At 31.5% G+C, this 19,260-nt stretch overlaps 2 protein-coding genes across 5 annotated transcripts; both read left to right on the forward strand.

The window, feature by feature from the left end:
- Positions 1 to 2,817: 2,817 nt before the first annotated feature.
- LOC129951616 (thioester-containing protein 1 allele R1-like) lies at positions 2,818 to 8,573 on the forward strand. 3 transcript variants are annotated; one of them, XM_056063857.1, is made up of 16 exons: positions 2,818 to 2,958; positions 3,045 to 3,108; positions 3,159 to 3,480; positions 3,549 to 3,802; positions 4,169 to 4,526; positions 4,584 to 4,967; positions 5,028 to 5,177; positions 5,259 to 5,523; positions 5,584 to 5,728; positions 5,779 to 5,957; positions 6,021 to 6,559; positions 6,621 to 6,956; positions 7,031 to 7,522; positions 7,584 to 7,874; positions 8,210 to 8,363; positions 8,424 to 8,573. In XM_056063857.1, the coding sequence occupies exons 2-16, from the start codon at positions 3,095 to 3,097 to the stop codon at positions 8,462 to 8,464; spliced, it is 3,924 nt and encodes a 1,307-aa protein (XP_055919832.1). In that variant the 5' UTR covers positions 2,818 to 2,958; positions 3,045 to 3,094; the 3' UTR covers positions 8,465 to 8,573. The 3 variants fall into 3 exon arrangements, with proteins under 3 accessions (XP_055919832.1, XP_055919831.1, XP_055919833.1); XM_056063856.1 differs by having other exon boundaries at positions 3,045 to 3,480; XM_056063858.1 differs by lacking the exons at positions 2,818 to 2,958; positions 3,045 to 3,108 and having other exon boundaries at positions 3,369 to 3,480; positions 3,554 to 3,802.
- Positions 8,574 to 10,099: 1,526 nt separating this feature from the next.
- On the forward strand, positions 10,100 to 18,574 carry LOC129951130 (alpha-1-macroglobulin-like). Of its 2 annotated transcripts, XM_056063142.1 has the most exons (18): positions 10,100 to 10,237; positions 10,971 to 11,391; positions 11,470 to 11,720; positions 11,930 to 12,099; positions 12,160 to 12,293; positions 12,355 to 12,638; positions 12,713 to 12,824; positions 12,888 to 13,040; positions 15,501 to 15,783; positions 15,842 to 15,908; positions 15,972 to 16,150; positions 16,221 to 16,756; positions 16,813 to 17,160; positions 17,215 to 17,392; positions 17,458 to 17,789; positions 17,848 to 18,141; positions 18,197 to 18,347; positions 18,404 to 18,574. In XM_056063142.1, exons 1-18 carry the CDS (start codon positions 10,155 to 10,157, stop codon positions 18,442 to 18,444), a joined length of 4,017 nt encoding a protein of 1,338 aa, XP_055919117.1. In that variant the 5' UTR covers positions 10,100 to 10,154; the 3' UTR covers positions 18,445 to 18,574. The 2 variants fall into 2 exon arrangements, with proteins under 2 accessions (XP_055919117.1, XP_055919116.1); XM_056063141.1 differs by having other exon boundaries at positions 11,930 to 12,293.
- Positions 18,575 to 19,260: the final 686 nt, after the last annotated feature.

Below are 19,260 nucleotides of genomic sequence, written 5' to 3' on the forward strand. Positions count from 1 at the left end.
AAACAATTAGAAAATGTTTGTTTTAGATCAGATCAAGGAATGGAAGAAGATGCAAAGCTTACAGCCTTCGCTTTTATTGTCTTTCTAATGGATCAAGTAAGAGACGATATAAGTTTGAATTCTGAACCTCAATTAATTTGTATTTCTTCTAGAATTCATAAACATCTCACAATGAAGTTATTTCCAAAGGTCTTCAGTACTTATATGAAATTGCTCATAACCAAACACAGACTTCCACTTCGTATACTTTTTCTACATATGTTTTGCTCTTGGGTAAACACGAAAAAGCTGAAGATTGTCTGAAAAAGTTGATATCGAGCGTTACAATGAAAAGAAAGTTTTTTTTTGTCAAAATTATTAATTTATTCATTCTTATAACAAATCTCTTTTATGGATAAAATAAAGATACGCAAACGACATGGAACCACCCGGATTATGTTGAATCACATCTTGAAACAATAGCAGTCAATTTGAAAAATCTTTTCGAATCACAAGAGAAGCAAAGGACAAGTCTTATTCATATTATAAGAAGTTTGATAGTTTCAAAAGACGATAAGTCAGCAGTACTTCATATGATAGCTTTACAAGCTATGATCGTATTCGTAGAAGATCTAAAATTGAATAGGAAAAGTTTGAACGTTACATTTAAGGATGATCAGAATAATTCTGGAAATTTTCAAGTCAATGCAGACAACTCTCGAGTCTTACAAAACTTCAAGGTGGGTTAAGTGATTCGGTTCAACTAATCGTAATCTTAAGATCTCTGATAAATCAAGGAGGATCAATGTTCAGAGTAGAGGACATGGTTTTGCAGGGGTAAATATTAAATATAAATACAATTCACTGCCTAAGAAGAAATCATCATTGGTCTACTCATCGAATATCACAATCCAATGTCAAAAAGCTATGAGTTATTTCGTTAACATGAAATTGTGTGTGAATGTTCTGAGAAATATCAGTAAGAGTAACTTAACGATGATTGAAGTTAACCTACAATCCGGTTATATATTCATCAAGAAAACTCTCGATGAAGATAATAGCATCGTTAAAGGAGCAAAGGTAAGCGCTTAAGCTTTTTAAGTGAAACTTTAGTCTTTTTATAGTTTTTCGCTATTATTTGAGTTAGTTCAATTGAGCGTTGACTCAGAGAATATTGTCATTAAATTAGACAGCATTGATTCAAATGGAAAATGTCTGCAACCCAAAGTTCTTCAAAAACACAAGGTGCTCAATGCTAAGGCTGGATGGGTTATTGTTCATTCTCCACATGAAATAGGTACGTTAACCTTATTCTAATATTTCTATAAGTTAATTTTGATATAAGTAAAACGGCTTTTAAAATTTTCGAAGTGACTCTTAATCAATTTTCTCATTTCAAAAAACAAAAAAATAGAAACTTCCTCATAATTACTAAAAACAGTATTCTTTTTAAGTTTACTTTCCTTAATTTCTAAAGTTAAAAACCAACAAATTTAATTTTTAACAAACAAACATTTTCATTATTTTTCAGATGAAAGAAGTATACAAACATTCAAGATAATTGACAGAATTTAATTTGAATCCGTGGATAAGTTTTACTACAAAACATGTGCTAACATTAAAGCTACAATAAAATTAAGTTTATTAAATGAAGATGTTGGTAATACTAAGAAGTTTCGTTAAATTTCGCTAACTTTCGCTTAATTACGCAAATATCAAATTTGAAACGCATTTCAACCCAACATTTGCTTAAGTTACTTGAATTAATTATGGTTACTTTTTGTTTTGACGATAACTTCTGATAACTTTTCGTTCGGTTTTGACATTAGCTTACTTTCGGTTAAGTCTATTATAGTTAAGCTTTTAGCACAGATAACAAATATATGTATATATAAATTTATTATCTGTGCTTTTAGGGTCGAAAAAGTTTAAGTGTTTTGTTCAATATTTTTTTTTTTATTTATTCTTAACTTCAGCTGTCAAATTGATCAGGTTTTAAGATATAAACTACAATATTTAAGCTAAATGCACAAACCTTGCAATAATTTTTGGACACATTTTGTAGTTTATTTTAGTATGAAAATGTTTGATATTAAAAATTAGATATTCTTGTACATAACAGTTAGCTAAGTTTAGTTAAGTTGAAATTGATGAATAAACATACATTTTTGTGCGTAAAATTAGTAAGGAACTGTTTTATTTCTCATTCTTACTTCCAGCAAACGCAGTGCTGAAAATAATAATCGTTCAGCCGCCTTTCGTTAAGTTTCGTTTACTTTTACGAAATTAAGCAAAAGCAGGAGATGTCATTTCTACTCGACATATGACTTCAACTTTATGTTGTTGGTAGCACAAAGGAACATAATTTGACGTTTGACATTAGGATAAGTAACGCGAACAAACTATTTTATGTGGACTGTTTGTTTTAACAATAACTTTGATCTCCGTTTTGTCAATGATCTGCGGCGGCGTTGGTTAGACTAAATATAACACAGTTTTATCATAAAAATCTTAACTTGGCTATTGTTTTAAAAAAAAAAAAAAAGTATTTGAATTCATGCAGTTTTTGCGGTCCGTAACTTTAAAAGTTCGCCTAAAACTTTATTAATAACACATATCTGAAATCTTTAACGCCTGCAAGTATGTTAAATTATTTTGGATGTAAAGAGAAATTCTAAACAATTTAGTAATTAATTAAAAACTAATGACTTATTGTTGAACCAGCCAGTGAGTCTAACGTCAACGTCATCGATGCCATGCTCATGCCCACTTGCTGTTGCCGGTTTCAATCTCTAATGTGCGATCATTTTGTTTACAAACTTATCATTTGCGATCAGTCACAATTTAGCTGTGTCTGCGGCAGCACTTGAAAGTTAAATTCTTCGCGTCCTATGTGAAGAAAATGTCATCAGAAAATCATTGTTTTGTTGCCTTGATAATATTAATTTGTTCACACGAAGTTCGATCATACCAAGAAGGGTTTGTGTTTGTTCATAAATTTTAAATGAAGTTTTCTTATAACTGCTTCGTGGAATAAACATTAAAAACTTGCATAATCTTCACAGATTCTATACGATTATTGTTCCCGGAACGATTCGATCGGAATCGACTCTCCATGCTTCTCTGGCCGTGAGTGATTTTCCCCAATCTTGCTGGTTTAATATAACGCTTCTTATAAGTTCTCAAGCCCAACGTGTACACACGCACCAACGTTATGAATTGAAGACTTCAATTGAAGTCCCTCCCAACACCATTAAGTTGATCGAATTGCAGGTGCCTACTTTGTTAAGCAAACGTGGACATTTAGAGGTTCTTGGTTACAAAGGTGTCATTAGTAGAGATTTGGCTGAAATTAATATCGAACATGATTCCCATTCGGTGTTTATTCAAACCAACAAGGCTAAGTATAAACTTGGTGAATTGGTGCAATTTCGGCTTATTTGCATTGATCGATTGACAAGACCGGCTCAACTTGATAGTACGATATCGGTTTTGATTTATGTGAGTGGAAGCGTTTGTTTTTGTTTTTGTTTACTTTTTGTTGAGTGATAAAACGTGTTAATTTGCAGGACAGTCAAGACAACTTAATCAAGTTTATCTCCAATGTGAAACTTATACAGGGTGTGTTTAGGGGGAAATTTCAACTTTCGGACTATCCGCCGTTGGGGGAATGGAAAATTGGCGCAGAAGTCGGCGGAAATGTTGCTGCTGAGAAAAGATTTCAGGTAGCTAAATATATGCTTCCAGAATTTTCGGTGAAGATTTCAACAAAATCTAATGTGGCACTTAACGAGGATAAGCTAATTCTGACAATAAGTGCCAAGTAAGTAGATAACCTTTTGTTATTGTTACAGTTCCTTAGTCTTAAATGAAAAATCTTAATTTTCTTTTATTTTTCATAAACCGCAATATTAAAGCAAGATTTGAATTTGCCGCCATTTGTGTTTTTAGTGTTGGCAACTCTGAAAATATCAATTTGACAGCTAACCGACATTTTAATTATACAAAATTAAAGTGAATGGCTGGGTCGCATGAATTTGCTCCTCTCCTCGAGCCAACACCACTTAAAATTCCATTTATACTTACCCTAAACTGACAGCTGTCAGATTGTTTTTTCGTTTTTGTATTATTTTGAGATTACGATGATGAATTTAAATTTCGCATTTATTTTGAAACTCTCTATCTTTAGTTATTTCTATGATGAACCTGTCAAAGGAAATTTGACAATTCTTCTGGAAAGGACATACTCTGTTTTTGAAGTTTTCCACTATGGTCTGCCGGTATTGAGAAAAGAATCAGATATCGATGGGAATGCCACATTTGTCTTAGACATGAAAAATAACCTAAACATTAATAAAAATGAAAATCCATATATAGAAGGACCGAGAATTCTTTACAAATTCAGAGTTAAAGCTTTTGTCACTGATATCCTCACCGAACAGCAATTAATAGCTGAAAGCGATATCGTTGTTCATAGCCAACCTTCTAAAATGTACCTCCAAGTGCCAAAAATGTTTGATGGTACCGAAAGAGTTTTGAAAATTCTGGTAAGTTGCTTCTAGATGATTCTTGATGCTTTTAAAACTTGTCTCGTTTTGTTTTAGGTGAAATTTTCAATCACTGACTTGGAAGACATACCAATAATTGTTCCTTCTGGATCCATGGTAAAAATTATGACAGAATGTAAAAACAGTGACGGTTTTTTCAAAACTGACTTCTCTTATCAAATTGGAAAACAAGATTATGTGAACGTACAAATAGAAAACCAAAATTTTACTGAATGTAAAATGTATGCAAAATATCAAGAAATAAGATCTCGCATGGAACATATCAAAAGAAATGAGGACACTTTTTATTTAGATGTTTTAACTGAAAGCCCTGAAGTAGGCAAAGTGTTGGAGGTTAAACTTAAAAGTTTGGATCCAATTGAACATTTTATATATGAAATAGTGTCCAGAGGAGATATTATTCAATCGGAATACTTAAAGGTAAATTTTGAAAGCACGGTTCTTTTAACTATACATACATCTAACTTATGTAAAATTTAGGTTCCAGAAGGACAGAAAATGCACATCTTTCATTTGAATTTGACATATGTAATGGTTCCAAAAATAACAATCTATGTTCATCGGATTAAAAAAAGAAGTTTCACTGCACAATTGAAGGAAGTTTACATAAAAAGGGCTTTTCAAAATTCGGTAAGTATAGATTCCCGTTTAGATTTGCAACCTTCAAGTCTTAAGAAAAAATATGCCCATTTTAAATCCATCCCAAATTAGATCGAAATATTGACTGACAGTGAAACAATACCAGGTTCTTCTGCAAATATTAGTGTGACAACAGATGGAGGTTCCTATGTTGGTTTAATGGGCCTTGACCATAGAATATTACAAAATTTACATGACGATGACAAAGATTTGACTGAAAATCATTTCTATCAAAAACTTCAAAATTATGATTCTATTAATATTGACAATTATAATTTTCCTGGTCAAAAAGCAGGACTTTTAACTTTTTCGAATGCATTTACAAAAATTGATTCACGTAAGTTTAAAATGTTTCCTTAATATAAAGATTAAAATAATATTCGTTTCTATTGTATAGGGTTCGGAGAAAATGATTTTGGTATTCATACAATTTTCGAAGGTACTGACGTGAATTTCCCGGAATCAATTGATAAACCATCTTTAGAATTTCCCCATATTCGAAAGATTTTCTCTGATAGTTGGTTGTATAAAGATTTTGAAAGGTATAACTTAATGTTGAAACTTAAGAAAATGATCATATATATATTTTAAGTACCCCAGCAGGAGGATTCAGTTTTATGGAAACTGTACCGGATACCATAACATCTTGGGCCATAACTGGGTTCTCACTGAATCCAAAAACTGGATTAACTTTAACAAAAAACGCAACAAATTTGAAAGTTTTTCAAAAGTATTTTGTTTCAGTTGACTTACCAAGCTTGGTTACGGAAGGTAAGCATATCTCCTTCAAGACTTTCTTACCTAGATTATAGTACACAAAGTTTTCTTTAAAAGGTGAAACAATTGAAGTCGCAATTTACGTGAGTAATTATATGGAGGAAGATGCTTTGACAAATGTTATGATCGAAAGTGATAGTGACGAAGTTGAGATTTTCAAGAAACCGGAGGTGAGTTTGCAGCCCAAAGAACCTATACAAATTCTTGTTCCATCGAACAGAAGAGAAAAACTTCTAGTTTATATGAAACCACTGAAATCGGGAAAATTGAATATAACAGTTAAAGCTTTGGCGCCAGCAATGGCAAGTGATGCAGTTGAAAAGATCCTTAATGTCAAATCTGAAGGCCTTCCATATAAAATTTCGAAGACTTATTTGGTTCATTTACCAAAAGAAAACACACAAGAAAACGAGATCACAGTTGATATTCCCGAGCAAGCTGTACCCGGTTCCCAAAGAGTTGAGCTGTCAATAGTTGGTGATATATTTCGACCTCTTTTAAGAAGCTTACAGAAATTAGCTCGTGTTCCCTATGGACATGGTGAAGACAATATGCGTTTTGTCATTTCGAACTTGTTGGCTCTCAAATATCTAAAGGTTTGTTGAAGATTGTAAAAAAAATGTGACTTTTGTCTTGAAATTTATTTTTCTACATCAGGCCTTGAATTACAACTTTCCCAGTTTGGAAAGTAAACTAAGACTTAACATTGAACTCGGATATCAAAACCAGCTCTGTTTCAAACATTTAGATGGGTCTTTTGGACTTTTTGACCGAACAACTGAAAGAACTGGTGATATTTGGCAGACTGCTTTCGCACTTTGGGGACTTAAACAATCAAAGGACTTTATTCATGTAGAATCAAAAGTATTTGAGAGGGGTCTGGATTACTTGAAAACAAGACAACAAACCAACGGTTGTTTCAGATCGAAAAATGGCATCGAGGAAGATATTGAATACACAGCCTTAACCCTAATGGTATTTTTAATGGATAAGGTAAGGTATTTTTACACTTTACAAAAAGTAAGTTGAAGATCTCAAAAAGTTCATCTTTATTTCCTCCGATATAGAATTGGAGAACAAGTCATTCCGAAGTCTTAACTAAGGGTCTTACGTATTTGTATGAAAATTCTGATAGTTTGGGCCATTCTTCAATCACTGCTTTGGCAATTTATGTCTTAACTCTTGGAAGGCATGAAAAGGCTGGAGATTGCTTGAAAAAACTAAGCACGAATAGACATTTGGCAAGCCAGAGAATGTCTTGGAAAAAGACCGATAGCCTACAATCACATCTCGAAACTACTGCTGAGAGTCTGCTTAATCTTTTCGAGTTTCAAGGGACACCTTTGAAAAGTTTGCTTCACATCATAAGAGGTCTTATCGCTACAGAAGATGGAAAGTCTTCCCTAACTCACTTGATAGCTCTGCATGCAATGCTTGTATTCATTGAAGGTCTTAATTTGAGCAAAAATAATCTGACCATTTTCTTCACCAACGATCAAAATGGATCTGGACAGTTTCAAATCACTTCTGAGAATTCTCAAATCCTACAAACATTTGAGGTGGGTTAAATGTTTCGAATTTTTGTTCCAATTTATTTCATCTTTTTAAAAATTTCATCAGGTTTCTGAAAAAACTCGAAGAGTTCATCTTCAAAGCAGAGGATATGGTTTTGCAGTTGTTGGTGTCATATACAAGTACAATTTAGTTCTTGAAAATCAATTATCATCGACTTATGCCACCAATATAACCACAGAACGATCTTCGAGTTTACTATCTATTTTTGAAGTTTGTGTGCGTGTTTTGGGAAACAATAGTGGTAATCACTTGACAATGATGGAAGTAACTCTCCAATCTGGATACGCATTCACTGACAAAATTACTCCACAAATTGGTTTAACTTGGAAATTTAAGGCATGTGTTTACTGTTTTGTTTAACCTTAATTTTGCGTTTTCCATAGACGAAATGAGAGAATTTCGGTTGGCTGTCAAATATTTCATGAAAGCAACACATTGGATACGATTTCGTATTGAAATGTCAAAAATTCAATGAAAAAAGATGAAGACGGAAATATTAAATTACATAAACTTAACGAAACGCGTGATTTAAGATTTCTCGTACCTTCAAATAAATTTTTAATGGAAATATCTTATTGCAACATTAATTGATTTCAGCTCTTATGAAAACGCATCAGGATAAGTCTTTAATAATAAACTTTTTGCTAACTTCTTTTCACATGCAATTTTAGTCGCTCAAAGTCAACGACAATCATGACATGTTGATAGCTCACATAGACAGTATTGACAACAATGGACTCTGTTTGAAACTTGAAACCCTCAAGAAGTACAATGTCCTGAATGCTAAACCTAGTTGGGTTGTTCTCTATGATACACATAAAAGAGGTTTATTTTAAAGAATATTTTATCACTTGCATTTGGGTTAAATAAGGTTTTTTTTTTCAGATGATAAAACTATAAAAAGTTTTAAAATTAATGACAGTTAGGCTTCGCTGTGAAACTTAAAACATGGAATTTTATTTTATTTATTATATTTTATAAAGATTATTGAAGATACAAATAAGCTTATTTATTAAAAAAAAAAAACTAAACATATTTTCTGAAAATTTATTTTTATTTAAAAGCTGATAAGGCCTGTTTGGGGAATTAACATACAAAAGTATAAGATGTCAAAAAATCGATTACGTGAATTTTAAATCAATACTGATTAACAGTTGTTTATGTTAACCGATTTTAGGTCTGTTTAGCAACAAATGTCGTGGTTTTTAGTTTTATAATACAGTTTAATTAAAAAATTTAATTGCCAAACACCAATTATAAATGATCTTTTATCGTGAGTTTCTTTTGCAAAATTTGTTTCTTTAAATCTAAAATTTAGTGTTTCAATTAAAAAGCTTAAATCGACAGGCTTGAAAACGAAGGCATGACGAGATGTTAAATAGCTCTATAAATTGACAGAAGTCTTAATGTATTTGCAAGAAAAAAAAAATGGAGGAGAAATTTTAAAGTGTGCATCAAATTCTTCTGATTCAAAAATTTTAATAAGTTTTCAAGACTGCATATGAGTTCTTCAACTTTTATTTTTTAGGATTTTAGAATAGAAAAAGGGTTTATTAAACCCTGATCAAAGTCCTAAATTATATTTATTAATGCGGAACAGTTGAACTTGAGATCGTAACACAAAAATAACTGCAGATGGACTGAAATGAATTTTGCTACGATATGTTACCAATTATTTTTGGGATCGACTGTTTAAAAAAAAGTATACTAAAAGTAAAAAATCAGATATTTTGAGCACCCTTTGGGGTAGACCCTTATTATTTCAAGTTAAGTCAGTCTGTCATTTTGTGGTTATTTCGGATATGGAATCAATCCAGATATACGACGAACAAAATAAATATTTCAATCTTCGAATTTGTTATGTTTGAATGGAGTGGAAGTATTGCGCACTCTACTTCGTATGCTGGGGGCCTTAAAACTTAAACGGACCTTGGATTGATTTGCTAACGAATTTAAAATCACAAAAAAACATTTTTTAAATTCCTCCAATTCTTTTTTTAACTTTCATAATTTCGATTCGTTGGATGTAAACAAAAAACGATGCTCAATGACTTCTAAGAGATTATCAAACGTCGATTCTTAAAACCACGATTTGTATATACGGATAATTTGGATTTTGATGACGATATCCAATTTGACATTATGTAAACATAAATGTCATTTGTAACTTTGACAGCTGCATAAGCCTTAAAAATGTCAATCAAAATTTGAAAATAAGAAAGCTTAAAGAGTATTTCAGCTAGAACGTGAAAAACTATAAATATTTTGACAGTAGAATGTCATACCAAATAACAACTGCTAGAACAAAACAATTGACCGACTAAATATTTTTAAAATCCAAATTTTAATGTCAAATTTTACTGTTATAATGTCTTTGAAAAGTATGCAATATTGAAGTCTTCATCTAAAGATTAACTTAACGTAGAAAATCTATGCACAATTACAATCTATACGTCATTGATTCTCAATATATACATGCAACCATTTTTTCAATAATTACATAATCGCACTTTTCTATGAGAACGCTCAGCTAAAATAGTTTCAAGAACAATATCTTGTTTTATTGAAAGTAGTTGTTATTTTGAAGTCGACGGTGTTAGTTCAATCTTAATAATAATGTTAATAATTCTAACTCGCTATCTTTTCGATGTCTTAATAATTTTAAATTTATTTCACGATGCTGTTTCTATCAAAAAGGGGTTAGAATTCATTTTTTAAAAGGTTTTATTAAATTGCTTAACATTCTTGAAATGGGTTAATAAACTGTCTTCTATGGCAGTTGTTATAATTTTTGAATGAATACGGAAACGGTGTTGTTATTTGTTTTATTTATAATTCACACGTTTACTTATTTATAGTTTATGTTAATTTACTACAAAAAAGTTGATGTATAAATATTAAACGAAGACAAGTTAATTGTTACTTTTTGTATAGCTCGATGCTTTGCTATACAAGTTTACCAATAAATTCAATAAATCGCTGCTTTTTTATGAGGCTCTGTATTCAATCGGTTTTAAATAGTTTTAAGTGAGATTGCCGTGTTGTTAATTTAAGACACAAAATAGTTATAAATAGCTTAAGATATGACAGAATGGCAAAATGCGGGTAGTAAAATTAATTATTGATGTTTAAGCCACCTTTTAAATTAATTTAAATAATTAAAAATTAAAAAACTTGTAGTTAATAATGCCGGTATTTTAACTTTAATCTTAAATAAACTCGTTTTCAAATATTAATATATACAAAGGTCATTCATTGATAATGCTGGCATTTGATATCTGTCAAACTCAGCTGTCATTTGAAGTGTCATAATATTAGTTGAATGTTGGCTTTAACAAACAATTTCACGTTTTGAAGACTTCAATTTGCTACCACCATTAGACTAATGACATGTGGCGTTTTATCTATACATTTATTTTTATTTCCCCGCAGGTATTACACAGTTGTTGCCCCCAGTTACATTCTACCCGATTCAACTTTCCATATTTCTTTCACCTTAAATGATTTTCATAAATCCTGCTGGTTTAATATAAGTATTAAAAGCTATGCAACCAACGATACCACTTTTAAATTTAATGCTATTGAAGTCAAGCCAGGAACAACAAAATTAGTCAAACTACAGGCACCACATTTCAATAGCTCCATTGGAGATCTAAAAGTAGTCGGATATCGTGGAATCATAAGTGAAAATTCCGAATTAGTTTATTTCGATGCTAATCAATATTGGACGTTTATACAAACAAACAAACCCAAATATAAACCCGGAGAATTGTTTAAATTTCGTGTAATATGCATCGATCAATTGGGAAGACCAGCAAAATTATTGAACGAAGAAATACTCGTTCAAATTTATGTAAGTGTTGCCAAGTGCACATCAACTTTTAATCTAGAAAATGTGTTATAAGTGAATTAAAATATTTATTTTTTAAAGGACGATCAAAATAATCTTGTAAGAAGTATTTTGAATGTTAAATTTGTCAAGGGTGTATTCAAGAGTGAATTTCAACTTTCTGACTTTCCTGTCTTGGGCATATGGAATATTCGAGTTCAAAGGGGTGAAAAGATAAAGGCAATTAAAAAAATCGAAGTTAGTAGATATGTGTTGCCAAAATTTAAGGTTGACATTAAGAAAAGAAATGTTTTTTTGGACGAGGGTAAAATTACATTGGAGTTTAGTGCAAAGTAAGTAATTTATTTGTTCTTCGTTTTTACTTGTTATTGGTCTTAACAATCTAAGACATCAAGTTGTTCATATTTCGATTATAAGTCATAAACTCTATTTGTTCATCATCTATGTCGCTCTTTTCTTCTGAAATTGTATTTTCAAAGGCTTCTTCTCTGTGAACAAAATTTGTCTTACATTATCTGTGAAATTAAATATTTTATTTTAGTTATTTTTACGATGAACCTGTTAAGGGAAATCTCACTGTAATAATAATCAATACCCAAGCGCCTTACCCTGAAGAAATTCAAACATTAAAGAGTAATACTGTATTCGATGGAAAAGCAAGACATACGTTAGATTTCAAAAAACATATTCATTTAAATACCGAACAAAGTGGTAACTTCCGATTTGATTCACGCTCACTTGCTTCTTCAGTGCTTTACAAATTTCATATAGAAGCCATTGTCAATGAAGACTTAAAGGAGGAACAATCTTGGACAACAGCAGAATTCGAGATATACAGTCAACCCTATAAAATTGAAATCAATTCTCCGTCAGTGTTTAGATCAGAACCAATCATAAAAATTAAGGTGAGTATATTTGTTTTAACAAAATAAAGCTGCTCGAGATCTTAATTTTTTTTTTAAACAGGTTGAAGTTTTTATAAAAGATATACACGGCAACTCTATTGAAGACCCAAAAGCTCCAATTGAAATTGTAATGGGATGCAGTGAAAAAGCCAATGAATATAATCAAAATGAAATTGATATAATTCGAAATTCATATAAGAAACAAATTGGGGAAAATTCAGCTGAAATAAATGTAACAAATAAAAATTATTCAGAATGTTATATCTATGCAGAATTTGAGAGAAGTAAATCCAATACAATATGGATGCGAAAAAGTCCTTTGGATGTGGAAATATTAACGGAAAGGTAGGCAAATAATCTTGATTTTTAAATAAATTTGTTTCAATGAAATTATATTTTAAAATTAAATTGAAAAAAAGTCCTCAAGAAGGTAAAAAGCTAGATCTAAAAATTATATCCTTGGACCCAATTGGAGAGTTTACATATGAAATTGTGTCAAGAAAAGATATCATTCAATCGGATCACGTTATTGTAAGTTTTTATGGTATTGTAAATTTTTTATTAATAAAGTGAAAATTAACTCAACAATAATAGATCCCTGATGGAAATGCAACAATTTACATTCTAAGTCTTGATGTGACTTCTGCGATGGTTCCGAAAATAACATTTTACGTTCATCACATCAAAAGTACGGGTTTTAGAGGTAATTTCAAAGATGTTGCCATAAAGAGAATGTCTTCAAATTCGGTAAGTTTTCATCCCAAAACTTTTGAATTATGAGCAATGTTGACAGTTCAAAATTTGTAGACTTAGTCTTAGTCTTAGTCTTAGTCTTAGTCTTAGTCTTAGTCTTAGTCTTAGTCTTAGTCTTAGTCTTAGTCTTAGTCTTAGTCTTAGTCTTAGTCTTAGTCTTAGTCTTAGTCTTAGTCTTAGTCTTAGTCTTAGTCTTAGTCTTAGTCTTAGTCTTAGTCTTAGTCTTAGTCTTAGTCTTAGTCTTAGTCTTAGTCTTAGTCTTAGTCTTAGTCTTAGTCTTAGTCTTAGTCTTAGTCTTAGTCTTAGTCTTAGTCTTAGTCTTAGTCTTAGTCTTAGTCTTAGTCTTAGTCTTAGTCTTAGTCTTAGTCTTAGTCTTAGTCTTAGTCTTAGTCTTAGTCTTAGTCTTAGTCTTAGTCTTAGTCTTAGTCTTAGTCTTAGTCTTAGTCTTAGTCTTAGTCTTAGTCTTAGTCTTAGTCTTAGTCTTAGTCTTAGTCTTAGTCTTAGTCTTAGTCTTAGTCTTAGTCTTAGTCTTAGTCTTAGTCTTAGTCTTAGTCTTAGTCTTAGTCTTAGTCTTAGTCTTAGTCTTAGTCTTAGTCTTAGTCTTAGTCTTAGTCTTAGTCTTAGTCTTAGTCTTAGTCTTAGTCTTAGTCTTAGTCTTAGTCTTAGTCTTAGTCTTAGTCTTAGTCTTAGTCTTAGTCTTAGTCTTAGTCTTAGTCTTAGTCTTAGTCTTAGTCTTAGTCTTAGTCTTAGTCTTAGTCTTAGTCTTAGTCTTAGTCTTAGTCTTAGTCTTAGTCTTAGTCTTAGTCTTAGTCTTAGTCTTAGTCTTAGTCTTAGTCTTAGTCTTAGTCTTAGTCTTAGTCTTAGTCTTAGTCTTAGTCTTAGTCTTAGTCTTAGTCTTAGTCTTAGTCTTAGTCTTAGTCTTAGTCTTAGTCTTAGTCTTAGTCTTAGTCTTAGTCTTAGTCTTAGTCTTAGTCTTAGTCTTAGTCTTAGTCTTAGTCTTAGTCTTAGTCTTAGTCTTAGTCTTAGTCTTAGTCTTAGTCTTAGTCTTAGTCTTAGTCTTAGTCTTAGTCTTAGTCTTAGTCTTAGTCTTAGTCTTAGTCTTAGTCTTAGTCTTAGTCTTAGTCTTAGTCTTAGTCTTAGTCTTAGTCTTAGTCTTAGTCTTAGTCTTAGTCTTAGTCTTAGTCTTAGTCTTAGTCTTAGTCTTAGTCTTAGTCTTAGTCTTAGTCTTAGTCTTAGTCTTAGTCTTAGTCTTAGTCTTAGTCTTAGTCTTAGTCTTAGTCTTAGTCTTAGTCTTAGTCTTAGTCTTAGTCTTAGTCTTAGTCTTAGTCTTAGTCTTAGTCTTAGTCTTAGTCTTAGTCTTAGTCTTAGTCTTAGTCTTAGTCTTAGTCTTAGTCTTAGTCTTAGTCTTAGTCTTAGTCTTAGTCTTAGTCTTAGTCTTAGTCTTAGTCTTAGTCTTAGTCTTAGTCTTAGTCTTAGTCTTAGTCTTAGTCTTAGTCTTAGTCTTAGTCTTAGTCTTAGTCTTAGTCTTAGTCTTAGTCTTAGTCTTAGTCTTAGTCTTAGTCTTAGTCTTAGTCTTAGTCTTAGTCTTAGTCTTAGTCTTAGTCTTAGTCTTAGTCTTAGTCTTAGTCTTAGTCTTAGTCTTAGTCTTAGTCTTAGTCTTAGTCTTAGTCTTAGTCTTAGTCTTAGTCTTAGTCTTAGTCTTAGTCTTAGTCTTAGTCTTAGTCTTAGTCTTAGTCTTAGTCTTAGTCTTAGTCTTAGTCTTAGTCTTAGTCTTAGTCTTAGTCTTAGTCTTAGTCTTAGTCTTAGTCTTAGTCTTAGTCTTAGTCTTAGTCTTAGTCTTAGTCTTAGTCTTAGTCTTAGTCTTAGTCTTAGTCTTAGTCTTAGTCTTAGTCTTAGTCTTAGTCTTAGTCTTAGTCTTAGTCTTAGTCTTAGTCTTAGTCTTAGTCTTAGTCTTAGTCTTAGTCTTAGTCTTAGTCTTAGTCTTAGTCTTAGTCTTAGTCTTAGTCTTAGTCTTAGTCTTAGTCTTAGTCTTAGTCTTAGTCTTAGTCTTAGTCTTAGTCTTAGTCTTAGTCTTAGTCTTAGTCTTAGTCTTAGTCTTAGTCTTAGTCTTAGTCTTAGTCTTAGTCTTAGTCTTAGTCTTAGTCTTAGTCTTAGTCTTAGTCTTAGTCTTAGTCTTAGTCTTAGTCTTAGTCTTAGTCTTAGTCTTAGTCTTAGTCTTAGTCTTAGTCTTAGTCTTAGTCTTAGTCTTAGTCTTAGTCTTAGTCTTAGTCTTAGTCTTAGTCTTAGTCTTAGTCTTAGTCTTAGTCTTAGTCTTAGTCTTAGTCTTAGTCTTAGTCTTAGTCTTAGTCTTAGCCTTAGCCTTAGCTATAGCCTTAGCCTTAGTCTTATTCTATGTTATAGTCTTAGTTTTACTCTTTCAATTTCTAAATTTTAAGCTTATTATATTTTTCAAAGATTAAAATTGAGACTGAAAAAGAAACTACCCCCGGGACATCAGTGTATGTTAATGTTACAACAAATAAAGGATCTTATGTTGGTTTGATGGGACTTGATCAAAGTGCTTTGCAAAGTATAAAAAAAGACGAAATTTTCGACAGTGACAAAGTCGACAATGAACTTGGAAGTGTGAATGCCATAAGAAATTATCAACCCATTTTGGATTATGGTGGAAAATTTGGAGACATTATAACATTCTCTAATGCCTTTTTGGACTATGCAAGAGGTGGTGCGGGTGGAGGTAAATAGAAGTGATTTTTCTTTCCTAAATTAAAGGTCTTAATTTTATGAAAATACAGGTGGGTTCGAAGAAAAACGTATTCGAAAACACTTCCCCGAAAGTTGGCTGTATATGGATTTCGAGGAGTAGCTACTTATACATACATTAATTTTTATATTCAAAGATTAATTGATATATTTTTGAAATAGGACTCCAGAAGGAGGTATACATTTCATGGAAACGGCACCAGACACAATTACCACTTGGGTTATAACTGGATTTTCAATACATCCCGACACTGGTTTGACATTCACCAAGAATGCAAAACATTTAAAAGTTTTTCAGAAATTTTTCATATCCATGGATATACCAAGCTTAGTTAAAGAAGGTAGGTATAAGAAATACTGATCTTACGACTTTCAAAAATCCAGAAAATTCAATCGTTGATTGTAATTTAGGGGAAATTGTTGAAGTTCCAGTTTATATAAGTAACTATATGAAACAAGAAGCTTTGACTGATGTGACAATTGAAACTGATAGTGAATACCTTGATCTTCTGGAAAGCCCAGAAACTGAATCAGAACCGAAGAAAATGATTTCAAAGCAAGTTTCTGTTAAGAAAAGAGAAAAAATGCAATTCTTTATGAAACCCCTGAAGGCGGGAAATCATAATGTAACGGTTAATGCTATCAGCTCAGTGGCAAGTGATGCCATACAGAAGACTCTCTATGTCCAACCAGAGGGTATTCCCTTTTCAATGTCAAAAACCTATTTGGTAAATCTTCCCCAAGAAGGTGAACAAGAAGATGAACTAACAATCGACATACCCAAAAACGATGTAGTGGGGTCGGAAAGAGTTGAGGTTTCGATAGTGGGAGATATTTTTCGACCTTTGATGAAAAACTTGCAAGATAATGCTAGAGCTCCTTACGGAAATGGTGAAGACAATATGAAGCTCATTATCTGTAATACAATAGCTTTGAAATATCTAAAGGTTTGTGCAATTCTATCAGTTGTAGAATTGTGAATTAATAAGGAAGATCATTTCAGGCTCTTAACTATTCAAATCCAAGTTTGGAAAATAAAATTAGGCTTAACCTGGAACTAGGCTATCAAAATCAATTGTCTTACAAGTATTTGGATGGTTCTTTTGGGTTTTTTGAACGAAAAACTGAACGAAGTGGTGATGTTTGGCAAACTGTTTTGACATTGTGGGGACTGGAACAAGCTAATGAATTCGTAAATATTGAACCAACAGTTATAGACAGAGGTTTGGAGTATCTTAAATCCAAGCAACAAGAAAATGGTTGCTTCAAGTCAGAAAAAGACGGTGATGGAGGTATAGAACAAGACGTTAAAATTACAGCTTTTAGTTTGATGGTATTCTTAATGCATAAGGTGAGTACTTGTTAAGTTTTTTTCAAAGCACGTGCATTAAACTTATATTTCCAGGATATCAATAAAAACAGCAATAAACTAAATATTACAGGTTTTGAGTGTTTGTTCGATATAGCTGATGATTTGGAATACTCTCCAATTTCTGTTATGGCAGCTTATGTCTTGCATCTGGGAAAACATAAAGAAGCTGAAAATTTTGTTACAGAATTGAGTTCAAACTCTCGTTTAAAAAGTAAATATTTTATAAGGAAGTTTAAAGATCTTTCTTTCTTTCTTTCTTTCTTTATATTTTTGAAGATGAAGATAAACAAGTTCAATTGACAAAATCAGATACACTTGAATCACATCTTGAATCAACTACTGAAAGCTTAATTCATCTATTCGAGAATCAAGACAAATCCAAACAAAACTTATTACACATTGTACGAGGCTTAATTGCCCCCAAAAAAGACGAAGAAAGAGAATCAACTACAATAACACACATGGTAGCACTTCAAGCTATGATTGAATTTGTCGGAAATCTCCAATTGAGGACAGAAAATCTAGATATCTCCATCAAAGATGATCAAGATAAGTCAGGAAGATTTCGAGTAAACTCCGAAAATTCTCAAGTTCTTCAAGTGTTTGAGGTGCAATCTTACAAATTTTTGACATTAGTTCTTTTAACTTATTATATTTATTTTTAAGATATCCCAAAAATCCCAGAAAATAAAAGTTCAAAGCAAAGGTCATGGTTTTGCTGTGATCGATTTGAGATATAGTTATAATCTTGTACCTGAAGATCAGCCTTCTTCGCTTTATACCATAAGTATATCGACTATGAAAACTTCCAAACACTTGGGAATCTTAAAGATCTGTTCGAGTTCGGATATGAAAAATACTCAAAATAAATTAACTGTTTTGGAAATTAATCTTCAATCTGGATTCATATGCAATGAAAAAGATTCCGAAGATGAAGATGATCTTGGTAAAGATGTCAAGGTATGTTATTTTCTTAATTTCAAGATATTTTGTATTCAAAAGCTTTCGTTTGTAGTCAAAGCAAATCAATGAAGGAAGAGATAAAATTATAATATATTTTGAACTCAAACCTAAAGGAACTTGCAATAAACTGGAAGTCCGAAATACTTACAAAGTCTTCAATTCGAAGCCTGGTTGGGTTGTTGTATTTGGTGCACATGATAAAGGTTAGTTATGAATGGAATTTTTTGTTTTCATAACTTAACATGCTTTGAATTTTTAGATAAAAGAACAACGAGAAGTTTCAGATTCAATGACTTTTGATAGAGAAAAAGAAGATGTTTGACAGCATTCTGGAGTAAAGATTATAAAGCGAATCCAAAATGTAAACTTATACAAAATATTTTGTTTTTAAGTTTAATCAATAAAAGATATATGAATACATTTTAAAATATTTTTGCTTAAATCCTTATTTTAGAACTAATAAATGATATTAGAAACTGCTTACATTCCTATAATTTCAACTAAAACAAGTTACTCATTTAAAATCAATAAACTGTACAATATTTTGAATGTCTTTACAGTAAGCTTTTGACAGTTGAGTAACTTATAAGATTCCTTTCCATAAAACTAATTGAGTTTGACAGTTCATAGACATTAGATAGGCGCAACGTCTATCAACATTTTAAAGAATTATGAGTCATTGGGCAGGTTCAGGCAACGTAAGGGACTTGAAAGTAAGGCAACTTTCTATAATCTGATTGGTCATCTGCCAAAAACTTACCTTCAGGTTAAGTCAACTTTAATGGAAAGTTGACTTTAAAGTTAGTCAATTCAAGTCTACTTCTGTCAAAATGACAGTTGATCTTTTGTTTTTTCAATCAACTGAAAGCTGAACTTTTTGCTCTACGATTTATTTATTTTCTGCACAACTCGATTCAATGTTTTCTGTAAATGGTTTCCTTGTCAATTCGGAAAAGAAATAAGTAATACTTCTTTTCAACACAAAATACAAATCATGGAGGAAATATATTATCATTATTATTATCAGGAAATATGTTAGACATAGAGATAATATATTTCCTCTATGATACAAATCGTGATGGACTTGAAGCATGCCTGAGGAATGTTTTGTAAGCG

The sequence above is a fragment of the Eupeodes corollae genome, chromosome 3 (assembly GCF_945859685.1).
Source record: "Eupeodes corollae chromosome 3, idEupCoro1.1, whole genome shotgun sequence".
NCBI classification, from domain to species: Eukaryota; Metazoa; Arthropoda; class Insecta; order Diptera; family Syrphidae; genus Eupeodes; species Eupeodes corollae.